The sequence below is a fragment of the Microtus ochrogaster genome, chromosome X, assembly GCF_000317375.1.
Source record: "Microtus ochrogaster isolate Prairie Vole_2 chromosome X, MicOch1.0, whole genome shotgun sequence".
Classification (NCBI taxonomy): Eukaryota; Metazoa; Chordata; class Mammalia; order Rodentia; family Cricetidae; genus Microtus; species Microtus ochrogaster.
Window position 1 is genome coordinate 25,302,895 of NC_022026.1, and position 19,098 is coordinate 25,321,992.

General features: G+C 42.4%; 1 protein-coding gene across 2 annotated transcripts in view; it reads left to right on the plus strand.

The window, feature by feature from the left end:
• Ophn1 (oligophrenin 1) overlaps positions 1-19,098 on the plus strand; it is a 351,260-nt gene that overhangs the window by 197,637 nt on the left and 134,525 nt on the right. For both annotated transcript variants that reach the window (XM_005358630.3, XM_013350521.2), the window contains exons 12-15: positions 2,156-2,234; positions 4,894-4,927; positions 5,426-5,488; positions 6,818-6,892. In XM_005358630.3, coding sequence (XP_005358687.1) covers positions 2,156-2,234; positions 4,894-4,927; positions 5,426-5,488; positions 6,818-6,892 — 251 coding nt within the window. The remainder of the gene's footprint in view (positions 1-2,155; positions 2,235-4,893; positions 4,928-5,425; positions 5,489-6,817; positions 6,893-19,098) is intronic.

The window sequence follows — 19,098 nt, forward strand, 5'->3', positions numbered from 1 at the left end:
TGTTCCTCTGACATGGCCACCGGCAGGACACCAAGACTCAAATATATTAACTGACTCTGTAGCAAGGCAACACCCTGGTCTGTGGTCTCCACAGCCATTTCCTTTGTTTTCCTATGCTGTTATCGATTAAAATAATCAATATCATAATGAAGAGATGCGGACACACTTCTCTGCAAGAGGGACTGTCAGGTCTGTTGCAGCTACTTCCCCTTCTGCCTACCTGATCTCAGAAACAGCCAGGCTTCCCAGCAGGTATCACACACATTAACTCACCCTCTCTGGAGTGCCAAACAAAGGTCTCTTAATCCCTTTTTTTTTTCTAGTTCTGAAAGATCTGATTTCATTACAAAAAAAATTAATGTTTGTTTCAATATTTGAAATGGTGGGCTCATATCACACAAGAGTTTGGAGGGTCTTAACAATAGTTTCAGCAAGTGATGTTGCTTGCCAAGTGTCTCCTGCCTGTCCGATCCTGTTCTCGGCCTTTTAAATGTAACTTTCTTTAGTCTTCATCATATAGAGTAGATGCGGCTATTACCTCAAGTTCGCAAAGAAAGAGAAAGAAGCAAAGAAAAGTTAACCATCTTGAGTAATGCTAAATGGTAGGACCAGGGCCCAAGTCCAGCTGTTTGAGTTTCTTAGGAAGACCACCTCCTTCCTCCTTGCCCTCTATTGCATGTGTGCCGTGATGGCCTGCTTGCTCCAGATGGGCAAGTGGACCTTCCAGGAGGGCAAACAGTTTGTCAGAGGTCATAATGGATCCTACATGAGGGAGACTGGGCTAGAACTTAGTCCTTTTTCCAGTCTCTTGTCTTGTCTTTACTACTAGTCTTTGAATTTGGCTATTTGTTGCGCTGAAGAATCTCCAGATGCTTCCCTTAGTGACATACGTTGATACTTCCAGTCTTTTTCTGCAGTCCAAAGCGCGCAGCTAGGGTAGCTGGGTTTGACCAGTGGCTCCAGGGCATTTCCTTCTCAGACTGGTTACTTTCACGTCTGTTGTTCGTGTGCTTGCTCCCCTTCCATTTGGCTTTGCGATTTGGCTGATAGCTATCTTCATAGAGAGCCCTAGGCTTCCCAGTTCGGCAATATATATGTCTCAAAGGATGAGGTTCATAGAGACAGGTAAATTTGAAACAGTCTCATTTCTAGAGCCAAGCCCTGGCTTTTGGTTATTTTTAAGTTCAAGATTACTTGGCTTGCTGGGTGAGGGGTATTTTGAATGAAACAAACAGCCCAGGATGACAGGAATCTCCTGATGTCGGCACTGGGAAGTACTTCCGCAAGGGTATCTTCCAGCACCCTTAGAGACGGAGAAGTGGCAGCGCAGAAAGGCCTAGGGATTAAGCCAGCATTGCTGAGAGTTCTCGTTATTTCTCTTACATTCAGTACCTCGGGGTGAGGCTAAATGATACAGAAAGGCGAGAGGCAAACTTCATAATGCTGTGGCTAGCTAGAGACTGACCGAGACTTCATGCCTGCAGGAATATGGTCAACCCATCTGTTCTGAAGGTCGAAATATATTATAATAGGTACATCAATCTTTAATGTGTCCGGATGAAAATAGTGTCTTCAGTTCATTGCTTTAATACCCAAGAATGGGTTATACATAAGCATCAGAAGTTTCTTTCTTAGAGTTCTAAGGTTGGAAGGCCAGGGTCACGGAGCTATCAGGTTTGGAGTCTGGGAGTCTTTGCTTCTTCATCCTCCAGAAAGAACACATTTCTTGTTCTCACATGGAAGAAGGGCTAGAAGGGAATGGACCTACCTCTTCAAACCTTTCTATAAAGGTGGTTTGTCACTTCCGGAAGACTCAACTTATTATTGTTGTCTCATTTAATACAGGAATTTTTGGAGGGTGTGTATGGGTATGTATTTATATTTCTAGACCATAGTAGATGGCCAACAAGTAAGTAGAATTAAAAAAAGTTTGAAGCAATTTTCCACAGACAAGAAGCCTTATAGTCCTGATGTTAAGAATATGGTTTGTGCAGTACATTGCATGCATATGTTAAAATGTTCTAATAAAATCCATCATTTTGTGTGATGAATATCCACCAATTCAAATTATATTAAAAAAAATGATGAAAGAAGCACAGGATACAATTCTCCCAGGTGAATTTTCTGATTTAAACTTGTCTTTTTCCCACTCCAGACCAGGAACCATTACTCTGCAGGCACCTTCAGAAGCCAACAGAAGACTATGGATGGAAGCCATGGATGGGAAAGAACCTGTAAGTTACCTCAGACCCTCCGTCCTCCCCACCCCTTATATAAAAGTGTAACCTCAGCAGCATTAGTCAGTTTATGAGTGCCCTCTAGTGGTTGCTGTGGGGAAATAAATGGTCGTAGCTTATTTAGATTCTAAATTGTAGAGCTAGAAGGAATTGTCACTTCCTGAACTCTTGTTTAATTCAACTTGAATTCTAGAGTTGAGGGACTTCCCTAGGACTTGTCTGTTGTATGTAGTATAGATTCTGTAGTTATGCCCACAAGTTCTTAAAAATGAAAAGCACTCCCTCTTCACATTGTAGAATTGCTTTGTCCATCTAGAAGGGTGGGAAAGAATTGTCATGGATGTGAGTAAGCATCCATTTAGCATTCTTGGAAATGACATTTCTAAACTCTCCTGCGCCACACACTTAGCTTGCTCTCTTTCAGAATTCACTGTTAGGCAGGTAGAGAGAACAAGTCCCCAGAAGAGTCAGAAGTGGTTCTAGATCTAGAATAACAAAAGCAAAAATCGTTGGAAAGCACTGTCCCTTCAGCCTCTTTCTAGTAGTTTCTTTTAGTGGCATGTGACATAACATGGCTGTTGGTGTTCGAACTACAGATGCCTGGTCCTGCTTTTCCTGTTACTTGGCGATGACTTTAGCAAGTTATTTTTTACTCTCTGCCCCTCAGTTTTCTTCTTGATGAAATCTTTTAAAATGATTTTTATTCTACTTATCTCCCCGAATTACTGTGACCACTCCAGTGGAAATGGTCCTCCAAACAGTAACGGAGTGCTGTCTTAGTTTTGGGTCTTCCTCCCCGGTTGGAAGAACAACTGTAGGACCATTGCAGTGTTTGGGTACAGCCTTAGCTCCTTGTTCTTGTCAGGTGAAAAGCTGAAAAGCTAGCCTGCTGGGGGAAACATATTCTTTTTGTGTCCTCTGTTCCCTATGGAGGAAAGAGGCACAATCAGGGAGTGAGATGGCTTAGTGGCTCAAGGCGCCTGCTGTCAAGCCTGGGTCCTCTCGAGTTCAATTACCTAGTTCCTGCATGGGGGAAGGAGAGAACTGAATCCCGTAACTTGTTCTCCGACCACCACATGTGCCATGACATACACACCCCTTTCCTAACACAAATAAAAACTATAAGTGGAAAAACTAAGAGTGTAGTAGTCATCTCTGAGATTGTTGCTGTAGTAGCTAGTAGAATGAGGTTCCCTTCTTGGAAACCTGACATTTGGCCCTTCCTCGCCTGTGGTGTTTCTCTAGGGGATGTTAGGGACAAGGCATCTGTCTGTCCACTCATACTCCGGCTTCCTTAGGCTCTGGAAGCTCAGAAGAAATCAGTGGCTTGTTGTGGAGAACGATGCTAAAGCCTAGATCCTCCAAGTCCCAGCCTCACCAGCTTGATTGCCACTGACTTCCCGAAGCTCTTGTTTGTAAAAAGTCACAGCAAAGGCTGCACAATGCAGAATTGCCCCTTACTGAAATATTCATGAGGACAGCAACACATACAGCTCTTTTCCTTTCCAAGAGGAGAGCCTGGGTTGCATTCCCTCAGCCTCACCCCACCAGTGTTGCTGTTTCCTTAAACACCAAGTCCACTGATCATATGCACCGTGCATATGCCTTTGCTTCAACTGTCCAAGAGGATCAGGGCTTGAAGTGTCGGGGCCCACAGACGTGAGTCCATTCCACCTTAAATAGAGGCCAGAGGGTTCAAGCTTGTTTTGCTCTTTCAAAGTTGTTGACAAGTGGCTGCAAAACAAAGCCCCTGACCTCAAGTGGTTAATTAGTGTTTTGAGTACAGAGGTGGATCAGCGCCATCTTGACCAAAGGTCAGAGATGCTCAGGTTTATTCCTTTTAAGTCTCTTGCCTCCTCCCTCCCCTTTTGGAGAGGGGTATAAAACGACATGTGGAAAATAAAAGGGTGGTTCACTATTCACTGAATGTCCTTCCTGATGTTATGCTGTGTTTTGTCTCTTATTTCTCTCTTAGCTCTGTCACTTTTTACTTAATAATTCCAATCCTCACGCTCCTACCCGGGAACGTGCGAATCCATTCGAGGCTGGTCCTTGACACTGAAGGAGCATCTGTTCCCGCCATGATCATTGTACTGATGGGAAACATGACATTTAGAGGACTGAAAGGGCATGTCCAGTCTCCTAATGATACATGGGCACAACCAGGAAAACAGGAAGCCAAGATCTCCATTCTGGTCTAGTACATAGTTATTGGTTATGTACTTTGAGATGACTCCGAGACATTCGGCCGTCTCCTTCAGAAGAACCCTTGCCTTTCCAAAGAGAAGTATCCACTAGCTACTGTCCCAGTAATGCCCATTCTCTGGGTGTCCTTGAGAAGACCACTCCCTTTTTTTAATGTGTTGCTCCAGCACAGAAGTGCCCTAAGCTTTACCTGGGTAACTGTCTGGCGAGTCAGCTGCAGCTTCAGCTCTGTGAACCGCATGAACACCTAGTACAGTTTGAGGGACTGCATTTTCTTGGGATCCGGGCAACGATAACTCGGTTTAAGCAAAGCCTTTCCTTTCTTGTTACAACTCTAGCGTCTCTAAGGGTTTTGACAGTGTTTCGAGGGAATGGAATTTAATCCTGTTTGCCCTACTTCTCTGTAGTGAGTCACAGTAACTGAGCCTTTTTGGTTTCTCTTCTTTCGTAGATCTATCACAGCCCTATAACAAAACAGGAAGAAAGTAAGTAGTTCCACTTTATATATACTCCTCACTTTAGAAGCGCGAAACTGACCCAGTGACAAGGCAGTGAGTGCTTGTATTGGTGACGTGTACCATTCAGACAAATCTGTGCAAAATGAAGCCTAGCTCTGGTTTGAAACTGTATATTGACTGAACTAGGGAAGTCAGTCCGTTGAAATTTATGGTGTGAATGGTACAGAGGATACGGAGAATATATTATCGCCTCCTGGTTCTAGACAGAGGATCAAGTGCATTTCCCCAGCATTTGATCTTGCTCATGTTAGGGTAGATGTGATATAAAGGGCTAAACAGAAACACTTTGTGTTTTAAAAGTGTAACCCTACCCTGAGCATGGTGTCCTTCAGTCTCAGGGCGCATGGACATGAGCACCTGCTCTGCCAGTACTTTCGCCCTAGTGCCTTCCTGTGACTCTTGCATGTGGGGTAGGAACTTCTTACTGTGCTGTGAACTAACTCTCCTTTCCTTTCCTCAAAACAGTGGAGCTGAATGAAGTGGGGTTCAAGTTCGTTAGGAAATGTATCAATTTTATTGAGACCAAAGGTAAGATTAAAACCATCACCTTAAAGAGGTTGGATTTGGCCACTCTGTTTTTATCCCGAGGAGCTTTCCCTAAAGTGAGAATGACATTATCTGTTAGTCAGGGCCCATCTTTAGGAAGGCAACGTTTATTCATCTTGTGTTTACCCATCTAACTGGCTGGTAGGCCCTGGAAGTATGGAACCTAAAAATGAGGCGGACTAAAGTCTCATGCAGTAGCCAACTTTATTCAGAGCATCAGACAATTTTCTGTTAAGAAAAGTCATACAGTTCCAAGGACACATGGCCAAACCATGTTTCTCCACAGAGGTGTAATATAGTCTGAAGTAAACTCACTGCTATCCAGTGTGCCTGGAGGAGGCGGGAGGGAACATAAAAGCGCATTCCAAGGATGAGTCTGTGTTTTTGAAGAAACTGAGGTCACAAGACTCCTGTTTTCTTGGCGTTTTCTCGCAAGCACTCAGAATTCCCCCAGCACAGCTCCACCTTTGGGCTGTTTGGCCACAGCTTGTCTACTGGACACATTTGTTTCAATTTAAGCCTGGTCTAAACCGGCTTCCATCATATCGCTCCTCACCCAAACACATATATGTAATTTGTGGTTTCCACCTTAAGAGAGCAGAACCCGGCAACGATTTAGAATGTGCGCTGGAATAGTACCTCAACCAGTTTAGTGATAGTTCCATCCCAAGCGATCCAGGGCTCAGCTTCCATCACGATATCATTTTATTATCAATTTTAAAACTGATAGGGCCAAATCTAAACTCAGGCATGTGTAGAGTCAGCATGCTTCTTCCTGAATCGTTGTCTTTGTTTCCTCCTGAGGATATTTAGAATGCAGGCGGCTGAATGTATAGACCATTATGTTTTCTTTGGAACCTTGCTTTAGCCTTTCTCGGTGTAAAAATGGAGTTTTGCTTCACATCTTCCGTTCTCCAACCTTCTCCTCTTTTATATCAGAGCTTGGCAACAGCTGGGGGTTAGTATCACCTCCTTAGCTTTTATCGCTAACTCCCTTCCAACATGGCAGACTGTTCTCATCCACCTATTGTCACTCCCCGAAACATATACCTTTTCTACTATAGAGTGTGCACTCTTCCCTTCTGATTAATAGGGAATAGGTCCAATCAAATGAAGTTCTGGATGATTTTTAGATATGACTAGGATGGTAGGGCTGTTCCTCTGTAACAGGAGGGCTGGAGAACTCGAAGAGAGGAGGCCTCTTTGTTGTCTGTGAACTGACACCAGTGTACAGGGGCTTCCTTTCTCTGCCTTGGGGAACATCAAAGCTGGAGCTATACTAACAAAGATGACCTGGTTTTCTTTTCCTAGGGATCAAGACAGAAGGGTTGTACCGCACAGTGGGCAGCAACATCCAGGTTCAGAAGCTGCTCAATGCCTTTTTTGGTAACAATTTTACATACTTCTAATTGGGAATGGTTTATATGGAAACAAATGGGATGGAAAGAGAAAGAAGACATTTCTTAGGAAGGTCGGAGAATGTTAAATTTGAGTTGTAGTCTTGTTTTGCTGTCCAGGCTAATCCCAAACTCCTAGTCTCAAGCAATCGTCCTGCCTCAGTCTCTCAAGTAGTGCCATTCTAACTGGCCTGTAGAATATTACAAAATGTTTTCAGCGGTGAAACAGACAAATATTTTGCACACCTTGGGTCAGAGACCATCATGCATTGAATAAACATCGGTCACCTCTCATCCCATCCACTCCTCACGCTCTAGGAAATCCAGTTCTACCACTACCTCTTTTCTGGAACTTCTCTGGCCATGATTCTCGCGTGTGCGCTTGCCAAGGAGCACTCCAGTCCGTCTTACTTGCTCTCTGCTTGAACACTGTCTTCTTTCTGGGAACTGTCTCCTTACTTGACTCCCATGGTACAATACTCTACTTTGTGTTACTTTTTTGTCAGTGACTCTCCCTGGATTCTGTTCCCCCTTCCTCCTTACATTTAAAATTTTAAAGGCATTTCCCAGAGTTCTAACTTGGCATCCCTTTACCTTTTCCTCTACTGAGTGATATTTATCCTGGATATGGGTTACATTTTTCTTTTAATAGTGTGCATGTACATGTATGTATGTGTATGTGTGCATGTGCGCGCATGTGTGTGTATGTGTGCGTGTGTGTATCTATCTTTATTGAATATTGACTGTTAGGACTTAGTGAGTGTCTTATTTTCATTGAGTAAAAGACCATTGAGGTAGGTTTTGTTGGTTGTGTGTGTGTTGGGTTTTGTTGTTGTTGTTTTCTTTTTCTTTGGGTAATTATCAACTCATGGTTTTTTTTTGTAAGTTTGTTAGACCAAACATAAAGTATTCTCTACTGGCTTGTTTAGACCTGCTAGTAATTCTTAACTTTTCTTGTGTCTTCATTCTTATTGACTTGAACACCAATTTGGGGCTGGAGAGAGGGTTCAGTGGGTAAAGCAGTTGCCACACGAGCCCAAGGACTTGAATCTGGGCCCCCAGCACTCATGTAAAAGCCAGATAAGGTAGGGACCATCTACAGTCCCCGTGCATCTGTAGCACAATGAGAGGTGGAGACAGAAAAATTCCTGGAAGCGTTGGGCCCTGCTAGCCTGGCCATGACTCAGTGAAGAAGAGACTGTCTCAAAAAGATTGGATGGTGAGGAACAGCACCGATGAGTGTGCCCTGACCTCCACATGTGAGTCATGGCATGCACAATTCTACACGCAGGCACACACAAGCACGCACACAAACACAAACGTACAAACTACATACATACATATCACACACACGCACACATTTTTAAAAAGAGCACAAATGTCTACTAGCTACGTGAATTCTTAGCATTTTTCAGCATAATGTTCTCTATTATTTTTTTGCCTAGCCTGTGGAGTTTTACCCTGGGTTTATTATTTATACAAGGCTTTCTAGTTAGCAGTTGACTCAAGAGATTTGGGCCACTGCTCTCTCTACATAGAGCCTTCTTCTTTTGTACTTTGCTGCATACATTCTTTTTATTTCTTGTAGTGCTGGGGCTGGATTTGGGGGCTTCATGCATCCTAGGAGAATCTTCTACCACTAAGGACTATTCTCAGCAGGAAATTCTAGCTAGCTAAGCTTCCCAGAAGTTTTTTTTTTTCCTTTTTCTGGTTTCTTCATGTGAGCAAGACCTTAGCTTGATCTCTAACTCACTTTGTTATCCATAAAGTCTTTTCAGTTGGCACGCTGTGGCGATGGTAGGGCTTTCCTTCTGAGCACATTTTCTCACTCACAGCCCTGTGCTTGCTATTTAGTGACTAAAAGCAGTAGCTTCATATAGTTTGTCCTATCTTGTAATAGTTATGGCAAGACAATAAATCTTGTGCCAATGGCCCTACTGTGTCTGGGAGTGAAAATCCCTCTATATGTTTGGTACTAGCACCCATGGGCTGAAATCTCAGCGTTTCCATCCAGACATCTCCTAAGTTCTAGAATGCATCTGCTGCCAATTAACCCTGAGATTCTCAGTCTTACCTTGGTCCTGCCACATGAGGATGTGGGCAGACTGTCAGCGTTGTGTCGGTATGGCACACAGGTAATAACCAAGGCAGTAAACTGTAAAGCTCAAGAAATCAATACTAGAATCTCCACAGTAGCGCTCTCCATGTAGATAGATGGTCCACAGGTGCCTACCTATATTTTCCATGACCCAAATGAAACTCACCTTTTTTTTTCACTATAGCCCCGTGCATCTTCCTTTTGTGAGTGACGGTGAGGTAGCTGGTAAGCTTTGATTCTGTGAAGTGTCAGAGAATGAGTTGTGTGGAAAGCTGAAGCTTGGATAAAGTGTGTAGCTTTCAGATTTCCTCTAAATGTGGCCAAGGGCGCCGGGCGGTGGTGGCGCACGCCTGTAATCCCAGCACTCGGGAGGCAGAGGTAGGCGGATCTCTGTGAGTTCGAGGCCAGCCTGGTCTACCAAGGGAGTTCCAGGACAGGCAAAAAAAAAAAAATAAAATAAATGTGGCCAAGGGGAATGGTAAAATTGAGGTTGTCAATCAGGTGCTCTTGACATGGAATTTTCTCTGATTATCCTGGAAGACTGTGTGTAATTCACAGGGGCTTTAACATGGGAGCAAAATTCAGGAAAGAGAGTACCTGAGAGACAGCACATGAATATTCAGCCCCGTGTTTTCAGAAGACAAGGAGCTGAAAAAGCAGAGCTGCAAAAGTCAAGGAATAAAGTTTTCTCTCTAGAAAAGCTGCAGTATGTCTACAATCCACTGCTAGCTCCATTTATATATACTGTTTATAGGAGACCCTTTGCACTTAATTTGTTAACTTCATTCCCATAAGCTCGCATTATAACAGTTATCACTTAATTTGCTGACTTCATTCCCATGAGCTCTCATTATAACCATTATCTATGTATTTTTTTCCAGTATAATGTCTTTAAACAGCTGTAGCCTCAAATCAGTTTCTTTATGTAATGAGCTAAACTGCCTGAAATTATTGGAATGCACAGCAACCATTATTCCCATTTTTATTAGCCCACCAACACTATGTATGGCTTCATAAAAATGGAACTGTCATTCTCTTACTTTATTCTCCATAGAACTGGAAATGTCTGTGTGGCTGGGCAGAGCCTTGCAATGCACTTTGCTCTAGCACAGTGTATACACATATATTTACAAGTCATATGTTTAAAAGAAACATTGAGATAAAAATTTCAGTAATGCTCAAGGGGGAAAATTTTGCCCCCTACTGCCTTAAGTCTGGAAAAAAAAATCCATGCTGATTATTCTATAACACTTGGTTTCTTGGCAACTGGAACGCCACTGTACGGGATGCTGCTCTGTGACCTCAGTCTGGGATTGACATTGCATCACAGGTCTCTGTCCTGGAGGACTGGACTTCCTTCCATGGCTTTCCCCCTCTGGTCTATGGACTTAAATTTGTGAAACTGTTTACCTTAGAAATTAGAATAGCGGCAGTGCTTTGTGCAGAACAAAGAGTCCAGGGAAAGGTACCTGCTTCTTGAGGTAAGGCAAATTAGGCGAGGGTCAGGCAGCACCCATTGGTAGTAGTTGAGACATGTTGGCATTGCCAGGGAATAGAGGAATCTAAAACTTTGTTACAAAAGAGTATTAGCAATTGCCAATTACTCATTCCAAAGTATTACTCGTTCATCTTCAGTAACTGTAAATAATTCACTATTTCCTTCATTTGTAGGGATTTCTTCAACCCAGTTCATTTTTTCTTTGATTTTTTTTTTTAATTTTTGAGGCTGTAATTTAATTCCAGCATCTTCCCCTTTCCTCCCTTAAACCCTCCCATTTGGCCCTCCTCACTCTTCTTCAAGTTCGTGACTGCTTTTTGCATCAATTGTTATTGCATATATATATGTATTTGTATATACACAGGTATTTCTAAATATAAAGTGCTAAGTTCACATAACGTTACTTGTATGTATGTTTTCAGGGCTGGCCATTTGGCACTGGACAACCAATTGGTGTGCTCTTCCCTTAGGAGAACCTCTTCCCCCCTCCCAGCTTTGCTTGGTTGCCTGTAAGTTCATAGTGCAGGGTTGGAGGGCTCATCGACTTTTCCCCACCTGGTTTGGCATGTTTATTGTTGCCCTCCTTTGTAAGGTCATGTTTGAACAGTCATGCTTGTTTTGTTTTTCAAGACAGGGTTTCTCTGTGAAACAGCCCTAGCTGTCCTGGAATTAGCCCTTGTAGACCAGGCTGGCCTGGAACTCACAGAGATCGGTCTACCTCTGCCTCCCGAGTGCTGGGATTAAAGGTGTACACCACCACCGCTCAGCTGCAGTCACGTTCATGAGACTTTACAGGTGTAACTTCTGATATTACAAGGAGACACAATCTCACAGTAAAGTCCTTAATTATCTGTAAATTATAATCTTTTTTCCCCTCTTTCACAATATTCCCTTGGGGCTGGGCTTCACATCTCTGCATTTTGATTGGTTGTAATTTTCTGTAGCAGTCTTTCTCTTGCAAAGAGAAATTTCCTTGATGGGGAGGATGGCAACACTTATCTGTAGATAGAAGGATAAATGCGCATTTTGATTGGTTGTAATTTTCTGTAGCAGTCTCTTTCTCTTGCAAAGAGAAATTTCCTTGATGGGGAGGATGGCAACACTTATCTGTAGATAGAAGGACGAATGCTTATATATTGCTCTTCGGGATTATGCTGGTTTAGTTATTGTATCTTTTTTTGTGGAGCAGGTGTTAGGTACACTCAGAGAGCAGCTGGACACCACCTAGGTATGTGTGCAAGTTATCTGTGGAGTAAGATGTCAAGTCCTTTGGGTATATGCCAAAGAGTGCTATCGCTGTTACCCTCTTTATTTCTGTTGATGTTCTGGAGTCCCTAGATCCTCTATCTGAAGCCACTGCATGCAGATGAACTGTTCTAGAACACACCCTACATATTATTGAGTACCTTTAAGTGCCGGCTACTGTGTTGGGTGACGGGGACATAGTGTTGAAAGAGGCTGACAAATCTCTGCTCTCAGTGAGCTTATAATGTAGCAGCACTTATGGGTCATCGATGATCATATCTTTTCCTCTCAAACCCTGTTGTTCTGCATTAGGATATAAAACTATGTAGGTGGGCTGCCCGTAATGGTGTGTTGAAGGCGGATAGAATTAATACAGGCCAATTGGTATAAGATGATATAACTTTAATGTAAATAGCACATTCATGCAACCGAAGTTCCCACGATGCCCAAAAACAGGAAACAGGAAGGGAAACCCAGCATCTGTGCACCCCAATTTATAAACATTTGCCCGAGGCCGTCCCGCCCCCAAAAGGCGGGCTCTCTCTACAGTGTGTTAGTTATATTGATTATATATGTTGATATATGTTTTAGTCCAGCTTGAGTTACATAGCAGGCCCTGTCTCACAAGCCACAGACAAAAATAACAGCAACAAAATGAAATGTTATAAGCAATTAGAGAAAGTAAAGTTTCATTTAAAAAGCTGTTTAAACTTGTAATTAACCTGTTTCTTAATTTGAGATCTTTACCACTCTTGCTATGAAGCTCATAAAGAGAAGATTTGAAATAGGTAAAACTCTTTTTTCTTGCTGTGTACTTGTGATGGTTAATGTTGCTTTATCAACTTGACAGACTCTAGAATCACAAAGGCAGGCCTATGAAGGATTTTCTAGGTTGGATCATTTGAGATGGAAAGATCCATCCTAAGGTTGCTGACACTCTCTTCCTGGCGGGGCTACTGACTGTATACAAAGGAAAACGTGCGCTGATGACCAGCATCCATCTCTTTCTCTGTTTGTGGATAAAACCCCAAAACTCTGATCCCAAACCAACAGACAACCAACAGCAACAACACACTCTTTCTTCCTTATGTTGCTTTCTTGTATATTTTGTCTGAGCAATAATGAAAGTAACAGTGGTTTATACCATTTTCTCTGTCTGATTACCATTGGTTCTCATTTTCTTTGGGGACCTATTAGTTATCTTCTGCCTTGACCTAAGAACCACATTTTGATTTTCCTTAGACTCATATTTATCCCTGACACATTCTCTGGTTGCTACTATGTATATTGAATGTCTACTATATTAGACACTAGTGTTTATTGCTGCCATTTGTCTTCATACATCTTTTTGGTTTTATTATTCTTTTTTTTGATTTTATTATTCTTACATAACTCTTTGGTGCCTATGTTGACTGTCAACTCACTTCCATTAAATTCTCTGCCACGGCCACACTTTAGAACTCTTCCTGATACAGGTCAGGATGATAAGAAATATTATACTCCTCTCTAGGTCATGAAGCGGTCATCTAAAAAAAGTGTATTTCTAGAATTCTCAGGTATGTAAGATAAGCTCTTGAGTCTCTCTGTCCCTGTCCTTACTAGATTCTGAGATCTCTAGGAATCTGATATTAAGTACAGGATTTGTATAAGAAATAAATCTTTCAATTAATTAATTAACTGTATCTGTCAGGGTTCCCTGGGAAACCGGTAGAGTGATACGCGTGCGCGCACGCACACACACACACACACACACACACACACACACACACACACACACACGAGATATATGTCGGGGGTGGGGGTTAGGTTGGTTTACACAAATGACTGTCTTCACATTGGAGAGGCTGAGAACCCTGTGGCTTCTCAGTCATTATGGCTACAAGGCCCAGCCTTTCCAATCTGGCAATTAAGGCCTAGAGGATTTCTGGAGAGCCATGTAGCTACAGTCACTGTTAGAGGGCTGAAGAAACTCGATTCTGATGCCAGTGATGGAGCACAGTGGTAGTAACTAGGTGGAGAAACTCGCCAGCGTTATATAAAGGGTAGCATCACAAAAGCAAAAGGGATCTCCCTGCAACTTCCCTACTTTTTTTTTTAATATTTATTGATTCCTTTTGAGTTTCACATTATGCAATTCTGATATCACTTATCCCCTTGTCTCCTCCAATCCAGTCTTTGTTCTCGCAACTTTTCCCCAAAGCAAAACCAAAGTTAAAAGGAAACCCAAAACTCAAACAAAACAAAGCAAAAACAACAAAAAAGAAGAATCTTGTCCTGGAAACGGTAGTGTCGCCTGTTGGGACACACAGTTTACCATTAGTCTGTTCATCTTTACTTGCAACTGTTCATTACCATGAGTCACTAGTCTGGCTTGAATGTCTGGCTTCTGCTACACCACCAATAATGGGTTCTTATTGAGGGTGCTCTTGTATATCCTGTTGTCCTGTGTCATAGATCCTGCTGTTTTGGATCTGTACATTTGCCCCCTTCATATGTTCCAGTAGTTCAGAGATTCAGTGGAACAGTCCTGGTTCTGGGCCTGGGTGGTAGCTGGGTTGGTCAGCTCACCATCTTTCCTTCATCTTCTTTCCCTCATCCTCACTTGTGAGACAGGGCTTTCCAGCACTGCCGAGGCTAGCTCTCCCAGTGCAGCCTACAGCAAAGAGCTAGGCCAGTTCTTCTGCTCTCGGGCCCTCAGATCTGGGTCCCTCTCATTTGTGTGGCCAGGGCAGGCTCTACTGTTTTACCCAGGCAAGGTGTAGTCCCTTTGTAGACAGAGACTGTTCTTAATGTTTCCTAGCCACACAGGCCTGGATAATCACACAGAAACTACATTAATTACAACACTGTTTGGCCAATAGGTTAGGTGTATTTCTAGCTAGCTCTTACATCTTAAATCAACCCATTTCAATTAATCTATGTATCACCATGAGGCTGTGGCCTACTGGTAAGGTTCTGGCATCTGTCTCCTTTGGCAGCTACATGGCGTCTCTCTGACTTTGCCTACTCTCTCTATATATCTGTTCCAGCCTGGCTGTGTTTTGCCCTGTCATAGGACAAAGCAACTTCTTTATTAACCAATGGCAATAAAACATATTCATAGCATACAGAGGGGAGCCCAATATCAGGCCCTCTCTCTGAATTGCTTTAGGGAGCATACAGGGAGTGGGCAGGGTCAGTTCTTCTGCTCTAAATCCCTTGGGACTGGCTCAATTGCCCCCCCCCCTTAGTGTGCTGGGTGCAGGGCCAGCTCTCCTTTGTGCTGTAGCTTGTGTAGGGCAGGGATTGTTCACTCACTCTCATGATCCCGGACCAGCTCTCTTGCCTGCCACATGTAACAAGGGGCAGAGGGGGCAGGGAAAGATGCAGCCGTATTTCCCTCAACTAGAAAGTAACACCCTTAGTCAGCTTGGATCTTCCCATTGCAGTTGTCGTAACCAAGAAAATCCCTCACGTGTGTGATCAAAAGCTTGCTTCTTAGATGATTCTAGACCCAGTCAAACTGATAACAAATATCCATCTTCACACTAATGATGTCCCCAATGTCACAAAGCTTACCGTGCAATGCTGAGCAGTGATGTGGGATCGCCTCTGCGTGCTGTGAATATCAGTCTCCACTTACCGACCACAGCATTATCCAGCTGTAGTTCCATATTCAGATGTCTCAGATATTCCAATTGATAGTATAGGTTGCCACATCCAGCAGGATTTGGCCTTGGAAACCTGACTGGGGTGAGGTAGGAATGAAGAATTGACAGACACTGAAGATAGGATACATATGTGGAAAAGCTGGGCTTGGGTGAGCTATGTTCATGTGAGCTGTGCTTGCTCTGATATCAGACACCTGCTATGTCATAATCTGGAAACTCGGTGTTTATTACATACACCACTCAGAGTGTTTATAATGTATAGCACAAGGAGGAGGCCTTAGCTAGTCTTGATGAGAGGTCTCTGTAGGGGAGCAGTCTCAGGTGGCAATTGGAAGTTGATGTTGCTAGTTTTTGCACACATTGCCAGCATTGCCTATATGAACAAGAGGGAGGCTTTGCCGGTTCCCTGAGCCTGACTTGGGGAGGGTTTTTGGCATTTCCTTGAGTTTGAGGTGTTGGGGTCCTTGACATGGCTGTGCTCATGTCAACAATTCATTTACACAGGACTTCATCATTCCCCACGGTATAATTAATTAATTGTTAGATACTTTTTAAAAATTCCATATAATTTTCAAGTTAAAATAAAGCAAAAATTAGAGACCAACCAAATTTATTGATAAGTGGTATCAGTGCATTTGTCAGTTGGTTTCATGGATTGATCTGTCAATATGTTCATCGAGAACATTGCATTCCATAGAAAGTATGTTTATAAAATACTACAGAGTATTATAAAGAGAAAAAAATAAAGATTGCAAGCATGAAGGCCACAAATGATAGGCTTATTCATTAAGGATTTCTTTTTGAAGTTTTTTTTTCTTGAGACAGGGTTTGACTGCATAGTCCAGACTGGCCTTGAATCTACTATATAGTCCAAACTGACTTTGAACTCTCTATTTACCCCAAGCTGGTCTCTAACTTGCCACCTTCTTCAGCCTATTGAGTATTGGGATTACAGATGAGTGATACCATATATAATTAACATGAAGAATTAAAATAAATTAATGGATATCTTGCCATACCCAAAGATCTTGAATATATATTTTTTTGTAATGTTAAAAATCAGACCTAAGGCATTCTGAATGCTAGACAAGTTGCCTAACATTGAACTCTGCTCCAAATACCACAGACCACGTGGGTTATGCCTATCACATTATGTTGAAATTACCGTTGGATGTGTGTCTCTTCCAGTAGAAGTCTTTCTCTCTAAAGCAAGAACTATCTATTGTATGGCTATACTTCATATAACAAATTATCTATCACATATTGTCACAACTTGCAACTAATTGTGAATCCCTGCTAATATCATTAGTATCACTCAGTCATCTGCAATGTCATGCATTAAGACTTGGGGATAGATTGTAAGTGGAAAGCATGAGAAACAAAAACTCTCAATGATACGTAAATCCTAGTCAGAAGGGATTCTTCATTTAGTCCATGCAGGTTAGAATCGACAAAAGCAAACTGCCCCATCCTCTGCTGGAGAGCATCTCTTATTTGTTGCTCTTAATCCCCTGTCATTCTTCCAGTGATACTGTTCATTTGCTTGCCAACGTGAGCGTAAGCTATTATTCTCTGCTTAGTTCAGGGTTCATTCCTCCAAGCCTCTTTCAGACTTCTGATTTATTCTTACTACTTCATGCTATGGTTTTCCTCTAGTAGAGCAATTGCCACCTGAGAACAAGAAAAAGTACATGATTCTTCTGTATCTGTGGACTTTGGGAATTTTGTTAATTACTAAGGTCCCATATTCATATTGTAATGTAAGAAAATTTTTTTTTCGTACTGTCTATAGGTTCTTATTTGAAACGGACACTTATAACAATAAAAAAGAAAACCAACAAAAATTAATGCCCATGCATATTTCATGTATACAGGAGTGACATCCAGGAAATGAGTAGTTCTCAGAGTTATTTTTGAGTTATAGACTATGCAGAACCTTCAACAACTAACAGAGAAATGACAAGGCAGAAAGAAAGGACTTTGAGATTAGGGCAACAAGACCACTACCTAGCCAAAGATAGTAGACCTTCTTCATTCCTCTGGCACTGTGTTGTGGCTGATAAGGTCTGAAGTTGTTACGGTCATCAGTATTTACCCTTGGTTCTCTTTAGTGGATGTGGGTCTCCTTTTACCCATAAATCTATGTCCTGATTTTAGAAATACAAGGAGGGCCTTGGTGCATCTGCTGCTGTTTAATTTTCGCTGTTTGATTCTTGGTTTGTTAGGAGATACTGGGGATTGAACCTAAGGCCTCACACTTGCTAGACAATTGCTTTGTAACTGAGTTTCTTTTTCAGGCTCCTTGCTTGTCTTAGTTGCTGTCAGTTGCACAGTCCTTCACATTTGGGGTGGCACAGTCTGTTCTTCAGTAGCACCGTAGCCTCTGAAGCCAACGCTCACTTTACTTCACATGTGTATGTAGTATATCTGTATGAGTGTATGTTTGTGCACTGGTGGGCTTGCTTGTGCATGTGCTTGTGGAGGCCAGAGATTGACCTCAGGCATCTTCCTCCCTATCTTATTAAGATTTTTTTTTACTTTATGTATATGTGTTTCTGAGTGTATGTATGTGCACTACACACATGCAGAGTCTAAAAGAGGTTGTCTGATCCTCTGGATCTGGAGTTATGGGCAGTCGTGAGCTTCTTGATATGGGTGCTGGGAACTGAATCTGGGTCCTCTGCAAGAACAACTTGTGCCCTTAACCACTGGGCTAGCTGTCTCTTCATTCCCATTATTATTGAGACAGGATCTCACAGAGAACCCGGAGGATACTGTGTTAGCTAAATTGACTGGCTAGAGATTTGTGGGTTCTGCCCATCTCTGCCCCCATGGCCAGCACTGGGCTTTGAGATACTTGCTTCCATACCTCCCATTTTACATGAGTGCTAGAGATCCAAATTCAGCTTCTCATGTTCATACAGCAAGTGCATTCCACACTGAATTATCCCATAGCTACCTCCACACCCTCATTTAAAACACGAGAGTTTATCTCTTCTCTTTCACTAACAATTCTGTGCTTTACTCTGTCTCTATCACTGAGAATTTCCTGGTGTAATGTAATTATTTCTGGGTTCATCTGCCCCTGTTTCACTGTGAGCATCTCAAGGAAAGGGACTGTTTCTTAATCTAGCTTGCAAATCACACATGCACACATATTTGTACTGTGCAGAATTCTAATGTAATGGAATATGGTTTTGGACAATTATACCCTCCATTACTCTCTGATACACTTGGAAAATCCTCAAATTTGAATTTAAGCAGTTAACGTGCTTGACATGAGAAACTATTGCCATCAAATTACTTGGATGATTCTTAGAAATTTCTTATACGCAGGCGAAGCAAAACTTTTCTTTCTAATTTTACATACCAATCCCAGTTCCCACTCCCTCCCCTCCTCCCCCTCCCTTCATCTTTCCCCCACCCTACTCCGCATCCACTCCTCAGAGAGGTTGAGGCCTCCCACACATTGCTTTGAGACAGGACCAAAGCCCTCCCTACTATGTCTAGGCTGAGCAAGGTATCCCTCTAAAGAGAATGGGTTAGAAGCAAAGGTTTTTAGCATTAACTTCAGTCCTAGCAAGGAGGCCTGTGTGCTAGCTCATTGTATATTCTGTGTTACAATGACAATATGTGTTCTGGTATCTCTGCCTATCTTGTGCACGTTAACTGCTCATCCCTTTTAGATTTTAAATAAAAATCCA